Genomic DNA, 20,964 nt, shown 5'->3' on the forward strand with positions numbered 1-20,964 from the left:
AGACCAAAGGCAGCAGACAGTTTGCAGAGGGCAGTGTGCCTGTTGGGCTGCTGAACTCTTCGGTGGCCTTTCTGCTCTCCCCGCTCTGGCCCAGCGTGCCGGGGGGGATCCCCTCAGGACCCCGTCCGTTGGCAGGACACAGCACAGGCTGAAGCACCCAAAGGCTGATAACCCCCAGCCTCCGTGGGCCTTGTGCAGCAGGCCCGGGGGGGCTCCAGCTCCCACAGCGACAGTTCGAAAGTGGCTCCGCACGCAGCCACAGCGAAGGCTGAGAGAAATAAAATCTCATTTATGCTGCGACGCTCAGGAGGGAGAGGATACAAGAAGCTGCTGGGACGGGTCTGCTCTGTGAGCGCTTTTCTAACACACCGCCCCCCCTCCGCCTGAGGTGGGCCGGCTCCCCTCAGCGAGGCGCCGCCGCGGAGGAGAGGGAAACGCTGAGGGGAAAAAAACGCCTTCCCCGGCTCAGGCGGGGCTGGGGGATCTCTGGCACCGGGCCGCCCCCCCCGGGCGGGCACAGACCCCCTCAGGGCCCGGCCCGGCGGGCGGAACGAAAGCTCGCCGGGGCCGGGACCCGCCGGCCGCGGAGCCGCTCCCGCCCTTCCCCTCAGAGCGCTCCCGGCGCCCCGCCCCGCGGGTCCTGGCAGGGTGATAAGGAGCGCTGGTGCGGGCGCGCAGACCGGCCCGCTGCAGCGGCCAGGACCTAACCGAACCGGACCGGGCCGGGCCGCCGCGGCCCATGCTGCCCGCGGGCTGCGGCCGGCGGTGAGAGCGGCTCGGGGGCGGCGGCGGCGGGAGGGAGGGAGGCAGGCGGGCGGGCGGGCTGACGGGCCGCTGACGGCTCTGGGCCTTGCAGGTTGGCGGCGGCTCTGGCGGCGGCGCTGGGAGAAGGCGCGGAGCGGCGGCGGGAGCTGGAGCAGCGGGCGGAGCGGAGCCGGGCCCTCCTGCGGCGCTGGTGGGTGAGAGCAGGGCTCCACCGCCCCCAGCCTGGGCCGGGAGGGAGGCGACGGAGCCCGGCCGGGGGGTGCCGGCAGGGCGGGCGCTTGTGTGCCCGCGGCCGTGCCGGAGGCCCCGCGGGCCGTCGGAGGGGGGGGGAGCCGGGCCCGTCGGTGCACGGCAGCGCTGACCCCCGGCGCTGTGTTTCTTCCCTCCCCCAGGGGCTGTGAGGAGGACGAGCAGCCGCAGCCGGAGCCCGGCTCCAGCGAGGGACAGGGTGAGCGCTTCCCCCTCGGCCTGGTGGCTGTCCCCTCAGGTCGCACAGGGCGCGGGGCTGAGCCAGCCTCGGTGTTAGGAGGCCTTCCAGTGCTCTGCATCGACCTGAAGCCCCCCCTCTACCTTTTTCCTGCCACTTTCCTCCCTGGTGTTAGCTTGGAGTCGTCCCACGGTAACCGAGGCCAGCGGTGATGCGTCTGTGGGGCTGACCGAGACGTGGTGGTTGTCCCTTGTTGGTGAAGGGGGAGGTTGACTCGGGAGAACTGTCTTCTCCTGTGACCTGCGTCCATTCCGGGCCTTCGAGGCTTTTGGCAAGCCTGTCCTGTGTAGTTGCTGTGGGAGTGTGGCCAAAATACCCGTTGCACCATTCATTGGGTTCGGTTTCCTTCTGTAATACCTGGAAGAGTAAGTTAGTACAATGATAAATGGGAAAGATCTGGGTTTGGACCTTCTGATACGTCTTCTCCTCTTGCAGAAAACAGGGCTTCGCCCAAGGAGCTGGAGGAGCTTGAGCTGCTGAACAGGGCCTTAGAGAAGGCACTGAAAGTCAGGAAAAGCATCTTGAAAGCTCCATTAGAGGCCCAGAGAGCTGCAGGAGGGAAATCTGCAGGTGAGGGACCTGCTCCCAAGAATCACACAGTATCACAGAATGCTGAAGAGCAGCAAGTACCTGTACCTGTTGAGGATGTTCCTGAGAGTACAAAGGTGAGAGCTGTAAGCAAAAAGCCTGCTCCTTTGAAGAAGCCTTCTCCATACCAGCTAAGAGCCCCTTACAGGACTGAGCCAGATGTGAAAAAACTGCAAAGGAAAGACCCAGCCAGATGTGTTTCTCAAGGTCTCAGGATGGTTGTGAAGAATCCCTCAAAAGGGGTGGCTTGCAAACAAGGAAGGAGACATAGGACAGCAATTGGTGCCAGTGACCGAGAGCCCTGTGTGGCAGCTGAACCCCAAAAGACGCCTGGCTTGTCCAAATCTGCCCTGAATGAGCAGCAAAGCTTTTCTGTAGGGGATTCAGCAGGGAGAGAGAACTCTGTAGCTGCTGGCCGGCAGCAGTTTGATGCAGGGAAGAAAAGTTGTGATTCCTTGGGAAAGTCCAGCAGAAAGGAGGACCCTACAGCTGAAGGTGTGTTGGGAAGGAGCACCTCACCTCGGACAGTCACCCTGCAGGAAAAGGGGTAAGTGCTGAGATGAGCACCTCTGTCTGGTTCTGCTTGACGTTTAGGCTAGCGTATCTGCAAAGCCTGGTCCCTTCGACTGCTCTGTAGAGCCCAGCTGGGTTTCACCACTCCTCCGGTCCTTCTCAAGAGGAAGGATCCTTTACAGTTTAAAAGCCTTTGTTGTGGTTGAGCAAGAATTTCTGTTTTAAGGGCTTACTCATGGATGGCTGGAACTTTGAAAGTGTTTTAAGATACTTGATATTTCGTAGCCCTTGTGACTCTTGGAAAGCTGCCTCTGTAGAGCTTTCCTGAGCCTTAGTTTTCCTCTGAGTGCACTTTCGATTATAACCTACTGATTTTTTTTTTTTTTTAATAATACCAATACATAATGCGCGAGTTCTCTCTCTCAAAAAAAGCATACGCCCAATGCTGTTTGGAGGGGTGGTATCTGGATTTAATGCTAGCCCTTGTAACCTCTAAGATACTGCCTGCGTAACTACACAAATCCGTATTGACCAGAATGCAGTTGTTTCAGGTGTTTGATGTAGGAAGAATTATGAAGTGAATGTTACTGAGATTCTCTGTCGAAAAATAATACTTAAAAGACTGGGTTTGCATTCAGGCCAGTCTTACTTGTTTTGAAAAAAAAAAAAAAAATCTATATTCTTTTCTGTGTAATCTTTGCTTTGAAGAAACAGTGAAGTTCAGATCTGATATGTGCCTGCACCTGGAAAGTGTTGAGAAACTGTTCTCAGCTGTCACAGCCCAACTCTTGTGTTTGTGCAGGGAGGAAATTATCACTGTTCATGTGGTGTTGGAACAGACACAGGACACTGAGTGACAGTTGCTGGGGGAACAGGAATCTGGATTCAAATGTTTACTGACTTAAAATCCCAACTGTGGTCTTGTGCTCCCGGTCTGCATGTGACTAGCTGTAACTGCCAACTGACATGTTTTTGCAATAACAAGTTAGCGATTAATCTGCTTCGGGGTTAAGATGCATATTCCCAGTGGAAGCTGAAATGTCCCTTTCCTGTTTCTTTGAGTGTTATCTGGTGCTAAGCAAAGCTGCCTTGTCATGCTCAGGTATGGCAACATAGGGAGGCTTGCTTGCGCTCAAGCCTGTAGCGATTGGCTTCCTTGAAGATGTTGTTTCCATATCTGTGCTCTGCCTTGTCAGGGCTTTGCTTCTCACCTTGGATGAACCTCTGATGGCTGGTGGTAGGATGCGGGACCTCTCCCAAGTCAGCTCAATGACGCTTGTGGAAATGAATGCGCAGGCTGATCCTCTTTCCTTGAGGACAGGCCAAAGACAGTGGTGGATTCAGTCTCCAGAGTTGTTGACATCTTCCATTACAGCTAAATTAATTTCAAATTTAGACAAAATGTCGTTTTCTGTATTTGACGACAAGGCCGGGCTGCTCTCTGGCAGTCAGGTTTGATGGTTCTCTTGTTTTGTAGGTGCCAGCTGAAGCTACCTCTTCCCTACCGGAAAGCCTATTCCAGGAACTCCAGGTAAGCCCAGACTGATCAGTCCAGTCCAGAACTACCCTCTGCTTACAGCCAGATGGGGGAGACCTGGCTGGTTTGGAGGTCACGGGGGGGCACTGACCCTGCAGTGCATGGGGCCTGAGCTCAGAGCAGGAGTCGCCACCAATACAGCAAGGTTGTTTCTGAGGATAGGTGTTTTCTCATTATTCTAGCCACTAAGGTTACTTTTATTTTCAGAGTGCTAATTCCTGTTAATCCCCAAATTGTAAAGGGTACTGGAATGCTTTAATTGTGGGTTTAGCGGTTCTTCAGAAGTCTCTGCTGATATCGTTCACTTGTTGAAGGCAGGAAGCCCTGTGGGCTGGGTGTCTGTGTACCCTGTGCAACAAAAGAGTTTCCCAACTGGTTGCTGACCTGAACTGCTCTGCAGGGGCACCTCCTGAGCCTGGAAGCACCACCGCTGCCTTTATTTGAGGCTGATTCCTGCTGATGAACTCTTAAATAGAGCCAATAAAAATATTACTGCACCCATGGTGCAGGTGGTTGGGTTTCTGGTTAACTCAGTGCTCTAGTCCCTTCTCCAGCCTTCTGGAAGAATTTCCCACCATTTCCTTTGGGACATCTTGCCATACTTCAGCAGTTTTTTCATTATGTGGTTTGTCCAGATATTAAGCTTAAACCCTATCCTAAATCTAGCTATAGCTCCTTGTGCTACCCTCACGAATTCCTCCTCCTCTTGGGAACTGTCACTTATCAGACACCAATCTGTTAGTTGCCCTTCAGCAAGTTGTAAAGACTTGGTTCCCTTAATTTTCACTTGTAAATTGCGCCTTTCGCCTTCCTAATCATTCTGGTGTAATTTTACACTCTTCACTATTACTTTCAACTCTGTGACAGATTGAAAATAACCTTTGCTCTGAAGATGCCTTGTAGAGGGAATGCATCTTGCCTGGTAACTTCTGTTGTATTCTGTTCCATTAACCTTGCTATTTCTTTGCATAATGTGTTTCTGAAAACTGCAGTTTCTATCATGATTTAAAAGATCCGTTTGGATGGAGAGAAGATGTGCACACTCAGGCAGTCGTGCACTGTGTAACTATTTTAAGCTTCCTCCTGATGGCTTTCACTCATTGCAGCAAGTTTTGGGAGACTGGCTGAGATGCACTGGCTTTTTAAAGCAGTCCTTTACTTAAAGGATATTATGGGAACTGTGCATCAGTGGGGATGTTGAACTCTGTCGGTGAAATTCACCTCTCTGGTAGCGGTGTTATTTCTGTAACGTGTTCTTTTAAAAACTGGACTCTGATACAACGTCCTGGGCAGCTTCCTCATGATACTGTCCTTAAACCTCTGTTTTGTGTCCCTGACACTGATGCACTGTTGTCATGCTTCTTGCCAAACATACCACTTTGTCCAATTAAAAACAAACAAACAAACAAACAAAAAACAACAAAAAAAAACCACCCCAGAATTAAAGGAGAGTCTTGAGGAAGTTTGGCATATGAAGGAATGGCTGTGATAAAAGCTAGGGTGAGAATTTGTCCTGTCTGCCCTGTCTGCTCTTCTGATTGTGCGCATTGACTAACAAAGTAAATGTACAGAAACTCGAATGACTTACCCTTCAAGACAGGATGGGAAGATTTGTTGTTTCCTATGGGATAAAAAGATAGGTAGGGCAATGCAACAGAATAACTGGTGTGCTGCAAGTTCTGCTTATAGAAACGTGTTGTTTCTCTTCTGATGGCTGTAAATCCTTCCCCTCAAAACAAGTTGAGAGAAATAACAGGTGTTTTTCACCGTCTAACGCTTTCTGCAGGGTGTCTTTGTTGATCTAATACCATCTGTCAAAATGAGGGGGGGAAATGGCTAGTAAATAACCTGTAAAAGTGAGGGATGAGGAACATGCTTGTACTTGAAGTGCTGATAAGTTATATTGGTGTGTCGCAGCTCTGTGTGAACACTGTCTGGTACAATGGAGCATAACTCCTCCACCTCCTGCCCCTTTTGAATTTTCAGGGCATGGGAGAGATGTCGTCTCTGCCAAACAAGTGCGGATGCAGCAGCTGCAAGGAACCGTTTTATAGAGAGGATCCAGACAACTGTATCCTTTCTCAGCTCGCCACCCCCTTCCACGAGCACGTGGTGCGGTACAGCAGGCAGCGGGTGCAGTCACTCTGCAGCGTGCTCCCAGCTGGAGAGAGTTACGCCTCCAATAACAGGAGTTCAAGCTAGGTCTCCAAGAAGTGGGTTGTTGGTTTTTTTTTCATAGTGCAGCTCTTGAGCAGTCATAAAACTTTTGATCCAGACAAACAAGGCCACAAGGCAAACGTACCGTACACAGCTGTGCTGTCCTCGCCTTCCCCCTGCGATGTCACTTCACGGGCTGCTTGCCCTCTGCCTCTGCCCCTGATCCCAGCTAGCCTGGCCCGGGGCTCGGGCTAGCACACAGAGCTGGTGGTGTGAAACCTTCCTTAAGCTGCTGCTGTTTGAGTTTTGCTCACCGATGCCGGCCTTCAGTCCTGCAGAAATAGAGGAGGAATTAAAGGTCCTCCAGGATGTCCCCTGCCTTCTGAGCCAGCGTGTGGAAGCTGAGCCTGCAGGTAAGGCAATAAAAGGGGCTGGAGGGGGAAGAAGGTGGAATAAGGATGATTTCAGTGGGCTCCGATTCCATGTGTCTTGTGTTCTTGGCATGTGCTGGACATGAGGGACAGGAGCACTCCCTGCCTAAAATGAGGGCTGATGAACCCAAGGCCATTCTAGAAACTGGTATTCCAAGGGGGAAATGTTCTGGTATGCTCATGCCTGCTGGTTTTCCTCTGCTTCTCTTCTAGACCATCCTACTCTGCAAAGGGAATATGAAAGCCTTCTAACCTTGGAGGGTTTGCAAACCACAGTTTCCCAGTGCCTGCATAGGCTGGAGCTTCTGCAAGCAGGTGAGCCAGTCCCTGGTTCTGTAGTTGGGTATGAATTTGGCCAGCTGTGCTCAAACAGTAGTTCACCCTCTGTGTGCAGAACACTGTGGACCAACGTAATTTTTCTCCTTGGTTATCCTTGATGGTAACGTAGCATGTAAAATTCTCTGGTGGCAAACAAAGCTGTGGTATCTTTTTGCCACCCATCTGTGTTCGGGAGAGGCTTGAGACTTTGAACGGCTGCAATTCAGGAGAGCTGGTGAGGCAGCTGTTGAGAGATGGGGCAGACTGCATGCCATAGCTTAGGATGTCCTGATTGTGCCGTGTGTGAGGAGCTTACCCCGACTAATACGGTGTCATTAGTCATTCATTCCTAGCAACAGTAAGTAGACCACAAAGCCTACAAGTACAGATTTAACTTGTATATTTCTGCCTTCTGCCAATTCTTCTGCTCTGGCAGCTGTGGAGTGCCAGACGAGGCTGTGCCCAGGCTGCACTGAGGGCGTAGGAAGCTGCTCTCCAGCCTGTGTTCCTCCCAGGGGACAGACGTGTGACAGCGCAGGTGTGCTGGCTGTGCCTCTCCTTTGTTACTCCAGTTTCCAGGAACTGAGGGATCTGTTCGCTTTGAAGCTGCGAGTGTTGATGCTGCACCAAGAAATTGCCTTACAACAGGTGAGTCCTTAAAAGTGTCAGTGCTCCTGGAGAAGGGAAAGAAAAGGGCAATTGTAGGGCAGCAGCTGGCATATGGGCTCTTGAGGGGGGAACAGCAGCACAGCAAGCTCTCCCAGTGGTGCTTCTATTTTTATGCTTCGTGTTCAAGTACCATCAGTGCCTTGCTTACTTTATAGATGAATGGACTTAGTTTTTGGGGGTTTTTTGAAGTTTGCAGCAGAGGCCTTTAAATGCCTGAGCCTTTCCTGATAAGATTTTTGGAGTGGTATTTTTTTAGCTACTCTAGAAGAGTTTGGCAGTGGAGGATGTTATTGGTAACGCCTGAAGACCCTTTTCGGTGCCCCTTTACAGTCTGATTAGGGTGCCCACTCTGTCATTCTCTTCCTGCATGACTTCCAGCTAGTGAACTCCTCTGCTGTCGCTTCCCTTCCTTTTAAATATTCAAGCACTGTATTGCTTATCTTGATTTTACTCTTCTGAGACTGCCTGTAAGAACACAGTAGGAGGTCAGCCCCTCCACCAGCCTGAGCAGAGCGCTTGCTGCACAGGGATCATTTGTTCTTCTCAACCTACAGCAGCAAAGGGCAGAAGATCTGTGCAATCATACCTACTACTTTGACCTAACCTTTGCCATTGACCTGAGTGATAGAGGCTTTGGAAAAGCCATTTTTTGTAAGCCGGGGAAGATATTCATAACTGGTGGCGTTCCTCTCTCTGGCTGAAGATAGATTGCTGCCTGTCTTCAAATGGGACTTTAGTGCTATAATGCTGAATTATGGGTTGTGAGGTTTTTGATTTTTATTTGCCCAAAACGAAGTAGTGACCAAAACCTGCTGCCTGATGCTTCATCGACTGACTTACTTAGATACACGGGCAGAGGAAATTAAGTCTTTTGTGCTGGGTGAGCTCTGAGTATCTGAAGCAGCTCTCTGCAGAGTGTGCAATATAGGTGAAATTCTTGGGGCAGGTGAAGTGATTGGACTAGGTATGAGATACATACATACATCCCTTCCCAGGGTATTTATCTCTGGGCCAAGCCTGTCTGTTGCCTTTCCATGGAGGAATGCCAAGAATCATGGAAAGTCCTGGTAGCTCCTAGCCTGTCTTTGATGGTGAAGGCCTGTTCCCTCTGTTCTTATGCATCAGGAGTGGACCAAGCAGGTGGAAGAGAAGGGGCTTTCTTTTAGGAAGCGGAGCAGTGTAGCACTCCTTCATGTGCCAACTTCCCCTTAGGTGGCTTTCCTGTCTGCAGCTCTTGACTCTTCCCAGAGATTTAGCGACTGTGTCCTGTTTCCCTGTCCCTGGGCAGAGATTTATGGAGAACAGGAAGGGGAACCCCCTACAGATGTTCTGTCTGGGTCTTCCTTTGTTTCCACCACTGAAAAATGCTTTGAGGGAGGTGAATGCTATGTGCAGTTCATTGTCCGCTCTTCTCCAGGGAAGGCAGCGTGTACAGTATGCTGTGTGGGTTTTTAATATGCAGACTGCTCAGACTTCACAAGCTGATGCCAGCTGGGGGGGGAAAGAATCCCAGGCAAAATGTCTTTCTGAGCATTAATTCAAGAGTGGGGCACTAAAGGCTGACTTTTGTCCTTTGATTGGAAGTTCACCTGTGCTTGAGTTGTCAGTCACAGTCATAATGCCAGAGCTTTGTGCTGTTAATTACGCTGTGACAGGCCGGTGGGCTGTTTGACAGCACGGAGAGGTCACAAGCTAGACTTAACAAACCAGAGGCCAGGTCAGGGGATGTTGGGCAGCTTTAGCATCCCCTGTAGCCTGTGCTGCTGGGGGGGCGTGCAGGTTCATTCTGTTTGGACTGGAGTTGGCTGCTTGCCCGTCTGTCTTGGATTAATGTGGCCCAACTGGGATCTGACAGGAGCAGTCGTGAGTGAAGGGTTGAACTTACCATTGGGTGAGTAAGCGCTTCACTGTGTGGCTGCAGAGCTCCTGAGTCAACATCAGCTTCTCACAGGATGCTGATCTCATCCCAGCACTGAGCCATCTCTGCAGCAGAGGAAAAGCACCACCGTTTGTCCTGCTGCTTTAGGATCGCCGGGTGGCTGCTGGTGTACTTCATGAGCAGAGGATGAACAACTCTGCCTTTGTTAAATATTACAAAAGAAAGTATCTATCTGTCATTTAGCATGTTATTAGTCATACTGCTGTGGTTGGATTTCACTTGTTATTCAGCCGCTTCACTTTATGGAATTGTAAAAGTGCACGCTGGCTCTGGTGACATGTCTCCTTTTGTTCCTTCCCAGATCACGATGGCAGAACTCCTGCCTGTCCTGGAGTCCAGGCTCTACCCGGAGGCCTCTGCTGCTCAGCTGTATCGGGCGATTTACACGCAGCTCTGTGAAGGAGGCAAGAGATTCCCTGTGCTGGTGAGAGATGAGCTGGCAGACTGATCCGGTGGGAACCTCCTACTAGCCACACGCATAACTGGAGACAGTTTTAAGCAATAAATTTTTCCTGTTAACTTTTTTACTCTGCTTTTTTGTCCAGCTAAATTTCAGGGGAGGGAGATTGTTTTGGTGTTTTTTTGTTTGTGTTTTTTTTAATATTACTTCTATGACCTGCTAACCCTGAGGTTTTGTGAAGCCCCTTTAGGGCTTCATAGACATTGTTTTGTCACTTTTCTTCCAAGGTGTATCTCTCTGGCTAGCTCTAGATTCTTGCCCCCCCCAGTTGTGACACCAGGCTCTTATATACAGACAGTAGAATTATTTTTGCTATGTCATCTCGTGATTGTGCCCGAGGCAGCGGCCTGAGAAGGATTGGGCTACCTGCGCTTGGGAGATGTCAGGGAATCCAGCTGCAGCAGGAGGGAGCTGATAGAGGAGCCCGGTAGATGGCACTCGGTCCTTTGCGTTACTGCTGAACCTCTGCCGGTAGCTGCTGGAGGAGCAGCCGCCTTCCAGAGGGACTACTGCGATGTCCTGCCTGGCTACGGAAAACACACTCTGTGGCAATCCTGACCTCGTCACCATGGGAAAAATTCCAGCTTCGGTTCCTCCTGCATCTTAGTTTTTTTGCTTGTAATCCCCAAATCCCCAGCTTTTCTATGTGACAAAGCAAAGCTTGAGTCATGTGGCATACCTCTGCTTGTGAGCGCTCTGAAGTCCATTTGGGGAAGGGCCACTGTGTACCAGTGCTTATTACAGTTTGACTGGCACTATATCTCTTAGCTGGACTAGGACTGTTTGCTCAGGGGGATTTAGCTCTTGGGCTTTAATTTTTCCTTCTGGTGTTTTTTTTTTGTTTGTTTTTTAAGGCCGGAGTTAGTTGTCTGTCTCTTCTGAATGCTTGGCCCTTTCTGACATGCAGAATCCACCGAAAATCATCCAAATGTTAGATGAAAACCAACATCTCTTACTTTCAATTTCTTTTTATTGCATTGCGTTCAGTTTTTTATAGATGGTGTTTGATTTCCCATGGAGTGAAGGGGTTTGTTACCTTCTTCCCCACTGCAGTGTGCAGAAGAGTCCTGTGTGGTTTATGTCTGCGTTGTCTACAGGGGAAACCATGCTGTGGTCAACAGCACTTGAGGATTGCAAGGTATTGATTAGAGGCTGCAGCCGCTGCCTCCTAAATTAATGTGGTCATATGCCATGGGCATTAACATCTGCATGTTTGAATTCTAGAGATTACATTTGGTATTGTTAATTATCGTGCTCTTATCCATAACTTGTGTCTGTAAGCGCTGCATGAGTCATGGAGCATCTGCTTTTTGGCGCAGAGCAGTCTAGTGTAAATTGACAGTAACTTCACTGCCACAGCGAGGACTGCATAGGTGTGAAAGGACTGTGAAAAAGAGACTGAGCCCACAAAAATCGGGTTGTTAAAAGGCAAACTGGCACGGTAGGAGGGGTGCAGAAGGGGAGCGCAGCTCACAGCAGATTGACTGGCAGGTAGCTGGATTATTTTGTGCCTCTGGGTGCAGTGTGGTTTTATTACTCTTCCTACACCATGTGAGAGACGTTTTATAATTTTCATAAATGTGTAAGACTTTAAATCATGTGAATGAGTCACTTTTTCAAATGAGTCTTGTACTATGGCAGAGGTAAAGATCCAATAGCAACTCAATTCAGTGGTTGGGGGGTCTTTTTCACTATAAAAATGTGCCAATGTTATAGAAAGAAGTTATGCTGGTACAGCAAATTGAGATGAGGAGAAAAGAAAGACAAAAGGTAGTTTTGGTGATGCCAGGGGATGGTATTACAAAAACATAGGAAAGGAGCAGTATTTTTGGAAAGTGATAGATGATACCAATGTTTTGTAGACATGAACTGAGGAACAGAGACAAAGCACGGTGAGGGTCAGGGAGGATTAGCAGCTCTTATTCAGGCTTTGTCCTCTACAGTAGAGTCTCAAAAGGCTTTTGTTTTTTCACTACTGAATGATGTGAAGCTGGATCCCTGGGAGGAGACAAGCCTTTTTATTTTTTTTCTTTTCTTTCCAGAATCTGAGGTTTTAAGCATTTCCAACCACTCTGGTTTGTCTTTTCTACCAGCTTCCTTCTTTCCTTCCCCTCTGCATCTTCTCTACTTACTGGTTTTGCTTCTGCAAATATGATTGACCACTGGGAAGACATAGTGAACACTGCAGTCAGTAGACCCTCTTGTAGTATTCCACATGCACTAGTTGTCATTTGTTACTTCCGGATGTTCATCGTGTTGAACATCGTGTTTATCCTGGAGACGTTATCAGCTATGCCACCAAGTGCTTGCTACATCTCCTTCCTTGGGAGATGCAGCACGTAGAGACTAAACAGGGTGGCTTTAGGCATATTCTCCATCTAAACCAGAAATAATTTGAGTCTTTCTTGGTAAAAAAAAAAAAAAAAAAAAAAAAAAAAAAAAAAAAAGATGGCAAATCTCAAGAGTGGTGTGGAGGAATGTTCTGCCTCTTCCAACCGGTTTGAGGGGGTCTAAGAGCAGAGTGTGAGCAGGGATGGAGCACGACTACCTGTGACCTGCTGAAATGATTGCATATATGGCACGAGTCACAGGGTCCCGCCCCAGGGCCAAGGGCAGGAAGGACCCCCCAGCCGCCCAGGCCAGGAGCACAGGTTACAGTTTGGAGAGGCAAAACCAGATGAACTGTATGAGGGATAAGGGAATTTCATCAACGAGCTGTTTAAGATGGTAAGTGGTGAACTGGGGGGAAAAAAATCCCAGCTCTCTCTGTAGATGACAAATTTGCTGTCGGTGTTGTTCTTCAAATGAGCTTTCCGTGAGCTCCAGAGAGCAGGTTGCTTAATTAAAACACTGTGTAATCAAGTCTGAAGCGCTGACACCTGACTCAGCAACTTGTCGGGCAGTGTGCAGTCGTGTCTGTTGAGGGTTTCTGGAAAGAGCAACGGTGCTGTAAAATGCTGAGACGGAAAGCTTGTATTTGTAGTAGAAGTACTGGGGGGAGCTATGTCCTCCACACACAGCCTTTATTTCTTTTTTTTTTTTTTTTTTTTTTTTTCTTTCTTCACTCAAATCAATCTCTCAAATCAATCTCTCCTGAGTTACAGAATTCAGTGTGAGCTTGGGATTTGCAGCTTGAAGCTTTGCAGAGAAATTTTGTCGGCTTCCGATAAATCTGAAAGTGACGTTGGGTTACATGTGGGTGCAAACCACGCTGAGGATGCTGAACGCGGGTAAGGCAGGACGCATAGCTCTCCTCCAGACTGTCCCAGGGTGTCGAATTCTCAGTATACTGTAAGCAGTGAGTTGGAAATGCTTTAATAGCCTTGTGAAAGTCAGGAGAAGGGGTCAACATGGATTTCTTTTTTGCAGGCAGGCAGCCAGTTCGTGGCTGGGCATCTCTAGTCCTGAGTCCTATCACTAGGCGGGGTCCCTGAAAGGCTGTAGCAGATGATGGATCTGACACCAGCGGCTCTTCACTATTTATCTGTAAAATGGGGATTGATATTATTTCACTTGCTCACTAGCTTGGTTTTGACACACCTATGCTCTCTGGAGCAAGGCCTCTTGTTGTTCTGTGGGGTTTTTTTTTTACGCATATACACTGGGACTGGTGCAGTTAACATCCGATTTCACTGGAAACTTCCTAGTCCTTCTTCACTTCCATTAAAAACAACTTCACAAAACAAAAACCCTAATCATGACTCAGTCAGACATGAAAACAATTCATCAAATAGGTATTAAAATTTCTATTATCCACTATGCAGATCGAATACTATTTTTGTAACATCAAAACCACCATCCAGAAGAAAAGATCTATCATCTTGTTTTTAATTTGTGAAGAAGGGCTTTAGCATTGTAATTGAGAAAAATCTATTGCTTGTTAATTAATCTGAGCCCAGTTAGAAAGAAGAGGGCAAGAAGCAGCGTGTGTGTATGCCGGGGTATAAAGAGCTGGTAATGGGGGGGGGGGGGAATTAAAAGCGAGTTTTGAACTGTAATTTCAGAAGGCGAGAAATTACAGCAGTGGGCTCTTTAGGCACGTAAACGGAGATGTCTGACTTATTTTTAGACAGAACAAGAAAGATAATCAGTGGACCTGGAGTTTGGATAGGAAAAAGTAAATAGAAGCAAGCTCCGAGTCAGTGGAGGAGCCTGACCCTGGAGAAGAGCCTGTCTGAAATCTTCCCTCCTGGTTTCCGAGAACAGAAGCTCCCACTTTTGCTAACGCCTGCGGGTTAGGCTTTTTTTTCAGCCCTTGCGTGTGATGGTGGGAAACAATTTATTAGTCTCATTTTGTCTCCCGTTTAAGAAGAAGAAAATGAGGGAGGCTTAATGCGCACGTTCAGGTCAATAAGGCTTCAACGTGGGGTTGCTTTATGCACCACAGATGAAGTTGCCTTGTAAATTATGTTGCGCTGCTCCTCTGTAGCACCTCATCGTCCTTTTCCCTCTATTAAAGCTACTGCACCGCGTCTGTCAATGCAGCTGGAACAGCCTTGTAGCTTTGCAATTTGGAAAAGTGCATTATCTGAGGATCTCACCCTTTGGGGTTGGTTTGTGTTTGTGTTTTTTTTCCCTGCTTCACGGTCAAAGTTTCAGCATATACAACACTCTTCTCTTTTGAGATGAAGTCTCTTAAAGTCAATTTTGCTTTTGAAATTGTTGGGCAGCTCAGTGCAAGGCGACGGGCGTCTGCAGTTCTCACTGCCTTCAGGAGGAATTGGGTATTTGATACCAACCAGCCACAAGAACAAGCGCACAAGATTGATAATTAAAGGAAAAAAAGAAAATCCAACAACCCCAGACACAAAAGAACTACCTTTAAAAAATGAATGAAACCATAAATATTCTACAGTGCTTTAATTACGACCGTGTGCTGGCTGCGTAATGGGACAGAATTCCAATTACGGGATGCGGGGATGAATCAGGCATAGTAATTTTTTTATATTTTAACAAGTTTGGGCTCCATACAAATTTAAACATAACCATGTGTTTCTGTGAGCCTGGAAGGCTCACTTTTAGCGTCGTTAGGAAATTTGGGGAGTTCGGCAAAAATCCTTGCAATTATTATCAATCTTAACTACCCAGTTTTGGCTGGGAATAAATGGTGTTTGTCAGGACCCATCACTGCGCTCTTCTGGAGTCTTCTCCGTGAGGGTGACAAAGCTCTCGGCAGTGATCGTGCTGTCCTTGCAAAAGCAAACCCGCCGGATTTAATGGAGTTGTTTGAATGAACAAACCATTAATGATTCAAATCTTATATGACTACATCTCCCTTCCCGCTAGCAGTGCGAGCAACGCGGTCTCCGTTTACAGAGAGTAATTCAGAGTTTTGCTTATGACAATGCAAATGGCATTATGGTGTGTCTGTTTGGTTTGGTTTTATTTAAAAAAAAAAAGCTATATTTTACTGTAATTACTGCTTATTCTAATGTACGAGGTGTACTTCTTTTCTGTGAGCCTTAAAACTAGTACGGATGCCCTACGGAGTCAGCCGAAGCTCTGCTGTCACCTCCTCTTGCTCTCCGGGCAGCACCTGCCCAAGGTTGGCCCCACGTGAGCCTCCTGAGCATCTTCTTCAGGGGCAGAAGACATCAACAAAGTTGCTGGGGATCAGCTTTTCTCCTAGTTAGCAGGGTTTTTTTTCCTGGTTCTGCCTCGCACCTCGTTCTCAATATTGTTTGTGGGGGGTATCCGCTGTGGTCTAATGCGGGATCATCAGCTGGTGGGTGACAGGAGAGGAGCAGCAGAAGGTGCGAAGGGAGGTTTGTACGTGCTCAGCCTGCAACAGTGTTGTACGGCACTGGGAAGGAACGTAGCTCCTGCCGGGCGGATGATATAATAATTCTTTTCCATCTGCTCCTATCTATATTTGAATCCACAGGAAAGCCTCCCTCTCATAAGAGGCATGAATCTCTAATTTCAAAAGTTGTCCCTGGTTCGGAAGTTCCTCTGGCAGGCTGGCGCTGGCTTCCCTGCCTGTGCTGAGCAGTCGGCACTGGGAGATGCTCCAGTGGGGCTCACCACGCAGCATAATGACACGGACCCAAAATAGCAGGGCGATGTCACCTAGCAACTTGTCACCGGTGCAGAAGTCTTTGTTGGAGTGGATCAAGGTGACACTTTGCTGCTATTTTCAGACCCACGCTTCCTGATGGCTGTTGCCGCTTTATTCCCCTGCTTTATTTATTTACTTTTTTCCCCCCCTTTTGCTGAATCATAGACCTGGAAAATACTTCTTAGGTCACCAGAATCCAAGATTGTGCCTCCTGATTTGTTTTGCTGCCTGTTTTCCAGTTTTACATGGCACGCAGCAACTTAAAATGGACTCTGAGAGACCTCCTGTGCTTCCTTGATGAAGCTTTCCTGCTGCGGGAGGAGTTGCTTCCCTGTTCTTTACCTTCAAATTAATGGAGCTGCTCAAAACTTAACACTGTCTCTGCCGGGGTTGTTTCCACGGCCGGGTGCAGCCACGGTGCCGTGGTGAGCGCTGAACGGCTGTGCAGGTGTCACCGTTTCCTCTCCCTCCGAGTTTGCAGCCTCGTAGCACTTAAGAGCTGCCTCTCTATATTCAGGTGGCTTTTGTCAGGCTGTGGAATGGGTATATTTAATGGCCACATTAAAACTGTTGGAGTTGCAGTCGAGAGCTCGGAAAAAGCCGCAGTCTCGGGTTGCGGCTGCGATTTGGACCATCTGCGGCAATGGGCCACAGGGTGGTTGATGCCATATTCACCTGCTCTGCTTTCACCGCAACTCTTCGTTGCAGTCAAAATTTGTTCATCGCAGGGGGGAATAGTTGTGTGATAAATACTTCTTTGGTATTTCTTGCCCTAGTCTTAATCTAGTGTGTGGCTCTCGTGTGAACTGCACCATATCAGCCAAATAAAGGCAGAATTATTCATTTTTCTCACAGAGGCACAGGAAGAAAAAAAGCCATGTGGAGATGTCTTAGTTCTTACAAACTACTGGGGGTTTTATTTTTTTACAGCTGCTCTGTGTGATAAGTCAATGCGTGTGGTCTGTTGGTATTTAGTTTTAAGAGTGAGGGTCACTTGTTCAGAGCACGCTTCTTGTGGACTTCAGGGCTGCCAGTCGCTGGATTTCTGCAGCTCAGACCTCAGGATACGGAGCTGCGTGTCCCGAAAATGAGAAAGGAGGTGGGCACGTGTAACTATTATTTCTTTGACTGGTGCAGGGATATATGTGAATTGTATAACAGAGATTATCTTTGATTATCTTTGCCCGAAGGTGTTATTTGCCCTAAGATATGTTGTTTTCTATTCTTGTTTCCAGGCCTATTACCTTCTAGTTTCTGGGGAGAAAAAAAAAAAAAAGGTGTAATTCTTTCATCTACAAAGCCTTTCTTCTACAGCATCACATGAGCTCCAGGATGTAGGCGTAGGGCAACTGGAGCACGGCAGGACCCGTACGGAGCAGCTAGCGCGTGCTGAGGTGATGGGCTATGTGTGGTGAAGCCGTAAGCAGAGCAAGCGGGTTGTGGGTGTCTCTGCATCCTGGCGGTCTTTATTTTAGCATTTCCGTGTGGTCTCCAAATTCTTTCGGATCTCTGGTTACCCACATAATTATGACCGCCACTGTAAAACTCCTTCCTCCTGCCCGAGCACTGGGTGCTGAGTGCCAGAGGACACCAGATCACCTCCGCGCCTTGCTCCTCTGGAGCTTCCCTGGTGGTGGCCAGCGGCAGATTTGGCTCTGAGCTTTCTCATTTCATAAATGGAGTAATTAATCTGTTTTAGAGGGATCTTGGGTTCCTCGTCCTTTCTCCCTTCAACTCTGTTTCCCTCCTAGGAATCTGGATTTCTTGCTCAAAACACAAGCTTTCCATAGCCCACCAAAGCCATTAACCCTCTCTGCTCTTTTTCCTCTTCCTCTTAAACAGAAATTCCTGTTTCCAGGTTTTTTCTTTCCTTCCCGCAGTTCTTTGCTACAGTCCTGAGAGCGGGATTCCGGAGCCTTTCTGCTATCCGAGGGCACCACAGCCCGACTCGGGACAGCATCCCGGCTGCTGGGAAAACTCCCACTGCCCCATCCATCACCCGGATGGGTCGGCACAATCCTTGGGGGGGTGGAGGGGTGTGAGTGTGTGTGTGTAGGGGGGTGTCATCCATCTCTGCTCCTGCAACATGACTCATCCAGTCCCAGCTGCGCTTTTCTCTCCTCCTGTGGGAAGAGGGAGGAGGACGCACGCGAGTCTCTATTTCTGCTAGGAAAATTACAACCTTAACGTTAGACACTGGAGAAGGAGCGTGGAGGGAAGGAGCTGCGCGTCCAGGCGGAGGAGCCCATCACCCCCATCCAGGCGGGGAAATTCAGTGCCCCCCCCCCCCCCCCAAAAACGTGCTCACACCATGCAGCCCAACCTGAAGCCTCTTCTTCTCGCCCTTAGCGTGCTTGTGGGTTCTATAGAAACCCACTGCAAAATCAGTGAGTCGCCCAAATTTGGCTTTTTTGAATGGAGAAGGGCAAGTTTGTCCCACTGCTTCCTACATGGGAGTACGAGAAGTTTCCTGGACGTGACTCCATCCCAAACCTGGAGCTCTGTGCAGGGCTGTCCTGGTCCTGCCGAGGTCCAGTGTGGCTCCGTGGTGTGCTGCCTTCCCACCTCTGCTGTCTGATGGTTCAGTAAAGAACAAATTTCTTTTAAACCACCTCTGGAGATTCAGAGGATCCTCGGTCAGACACACAGGCAGCGCTGCCCGTTGCTTCTTTGGAAACACTGTGGGGCGAGCTGTGTCTCGGTGGATATATGGATATATGCATGTATGTGCATATGTGTACATGTAAATGTTTTATTCCTGTATAATGTGGAGCAGCTCTTAACACAGCAGCAGGCGCAGCGGTTTGTACTGGTGTGGGAGACGCATGGGGTTGCTACAGCGGGATCACGGCGGTGTTGCCAAGTCAAATATTCAAATTCGTCACAGATCAGAACTTGAGATGTATTAAAACGTCGTGTTTTCCTAACCGCTTGCAACTTGTTTTTGTCACCTCCTGCTTTTCCAAGGCCAGTCACTGCTCTTCAGCACCACTTCAAAACCGTGTACAGCTCAGGCCACTACCGCTGTCGTGTTTCGATGGAAGCTGAGAGTCCTTCCCCACCCCCGTGAGTGGAGGCGTGGGGGCGCTGCGGGGGGAGGGTGGGGGGGGTAGGACCAGCTAGGGCAGGCTGAGTTGGCAGCAGCATCCTCTCGGGGGGCTAGAGCTGTATTTAGGGGTGTCATCACATCACCCGTTTCTTAAGAAGCGGTTTGGGAAGTGGCCCATCGCCAAGCTTGTCACTGGGGTGTTTTCTTCCAGACCACCTCTCCGCCGCAGCAGCAGAACTATTGTAGCTGGAATTTTCTCCCAGGGTTCAGCTCGGGGAGAAGTGCAAAAGATTTTAAGCCTGAAGAGTTTCAAGTTTGACGATGCTTCCCGAAACTGCAGAGGGAGCCTGTAAGGGGCAGAATCAGCCTTCAGCAGGTTCAAAGGGCATCGAGTGGGGGGGTTGTGCTGCTCTTCTTCCCTCTAACGAGCCAGCAGGAGAATAAATAACAAAACTTTGCAGTTTGCAGAGCACCGTGTGTTGCACATCTGCCTCCTCTGTCCTTATTTTCCCAGCGCTGTTTATTTGCGCAGCCCCAGCCTCTGTGCTCGGGTCCCCGCTGCCCTGGGGGGGACAGGAGCACAAAAGCCTCCTGGAAATTCGGGAATTCATCTGGTACCTGACCAGCTTCTGCTTTTGTTATTGACGGATGTTATTTAAGAAAGTAGAGGCAAAGAGAGACCCCAGGGCTCTCGTGGCCCCAGCCACCTCCCTTTCCGTGCTAACAGGTCTCGCACAGCTTTCCAGACTGAGCCTGGAGAGGGGCAAAGGCTGATTCAAACCAGCTTTATCCTCCACTGGTGTGGGATGATTTCCCCAGGGGATGGTGTAGGCAAGAGCAGTGCCCACAAAAAAAAAAAAAAAAAAAAGAGGGATAGCATGTCCTATGTCCAGACTAATGCCCAAACCTCTCCCTTCCCAAGCCAGTCCCAGCAGCTCCTCTGCTTCTCCATCATCTCACCTTCCTGCAGAGCCGCCCTCGTGCTGTACAGCTCCGTTCTCGCCACAATGTGGATTTTCTCCCTTATTTTTGGCTTCCTCCCAGTTGATGCTGAAACGCAGCTGGGCCCCATCAGCTTGGGGGAGGCTCTGACCTGGGAAAGGCTCCAGGTCTCCTACGTTTGCTGCGATAGCTCATTCCTTTCCTCTCTCCTTCAGGAAAACCAATTAAAAAAAAAAAAAACAAAAAAAAAACCCAAAAAACCAAAACGACAACAACAGTGCAGGAGAAGCGAGTGGAGATGGGAACGGTTCGTGTCAGCTGTGGTCTCGGTGCCCACAAAAATAAGTCTCTGCTGGCGGTCAGAGCTGGGCAGGAGGTTTTTGTGCTCAACCCTCTCCGGGCTGTTTGTATCTCCATCCCTGCCCGGGAGCCCCGGGTGGCATCGCCAGGCTCTGCTGCACTTTGCCACGGGCTGCAGCTGCTGTTGCAAGTGTGTGATCCTGTGCTGGAGCAGGCTGCGGTGCCAACATCCCCTACCTGTGCCTTATATTGCTGTTTAAAAATAATTAACCTTGATATTCAAGATTTGGACACAGCAGGGAGCGCTGTACACGAGGGGCCGTGGCGGGTACGGCGCTGGTTCCAGCCCCTTTCCTTCCTGGTCCCCTGGCTGGTCACCCCACATCCCTCCCAGTGCCACCCCCAGCAGCGTCCCACCACCCCGGCGAGTCTCAGCCTTCTCCGGTCCAACCAACATCCCCAGTCCACAGGCTCCCATTAAGCCCTGTGCCAGGGGACAAAGCTGGCAGAGGGTGACACGGGGAGAAGGCGATGGCATTGGCACTGTGGAGGAGGCTGCCCGTTCCCTCGGGATGTCGCTGCCCGTGGGGCTGCCTGAAGTGGGCTCTGCAGCAGCGTGGCCCGAGGGGTGCCGGGGGGGGGGACAGGCAGCTCCCATGCCCCAGCGCTGCCCGGCCGGCGACCGGGCTGGCGAAAGCAGATGCAAACTGTGAAAACACATCCCAGGAGCGATCCCAGCTGGGCTGCAGGC

General features: G+C 49.5%; 1 protein-coding gene across 1 annotated transcript; it reads left to right on the plus strand.

The window, feature by feature from the left end:
• Positions 1-739: 739 nt before the first annotated feature.
• On the plus strand, positions 740-9,927 carry TEDC2 (tubulin epsilon and delta complex 2; the record flags this gene model as incomplete). The annotated part of the gene is made up of 10 exons (XM_082490700.1): positions 740-765; positions 857-955; positions 1,158-1,213; positions 1,688-2,387; positions 3,831-3,884; positions 5,877-5,961; positions 6,352-6,460; positions 6,692-6,793; positions 7,233-7,444; positions 9,706-9,927. 10 exons carry the CDS (start codon positions 740-742, stop codon positions 9,850-9,852), a joined length of 1,590 nt encoding a protein of 529 aa, XP_082346826.1. The 3' UTR covers positions 9,853-9,927.
• Between the last annotated feature and the right edge of the window lie 11,037 nt (positions 9,928-20,964).

The sequence above is a fragment of the Vanellus vanellus genome (assembly GCF_965231255.1).
Source record: "Vanellus vanellus genome assembly, chromosome: 14".
In the NCBI taxonomy this organism is placed as follows: Eukaryota; Metazoa; Chordata; class Aves; order Charadriiformes; family Charadriidae; genus Vanellus; species Vanellus vanellus.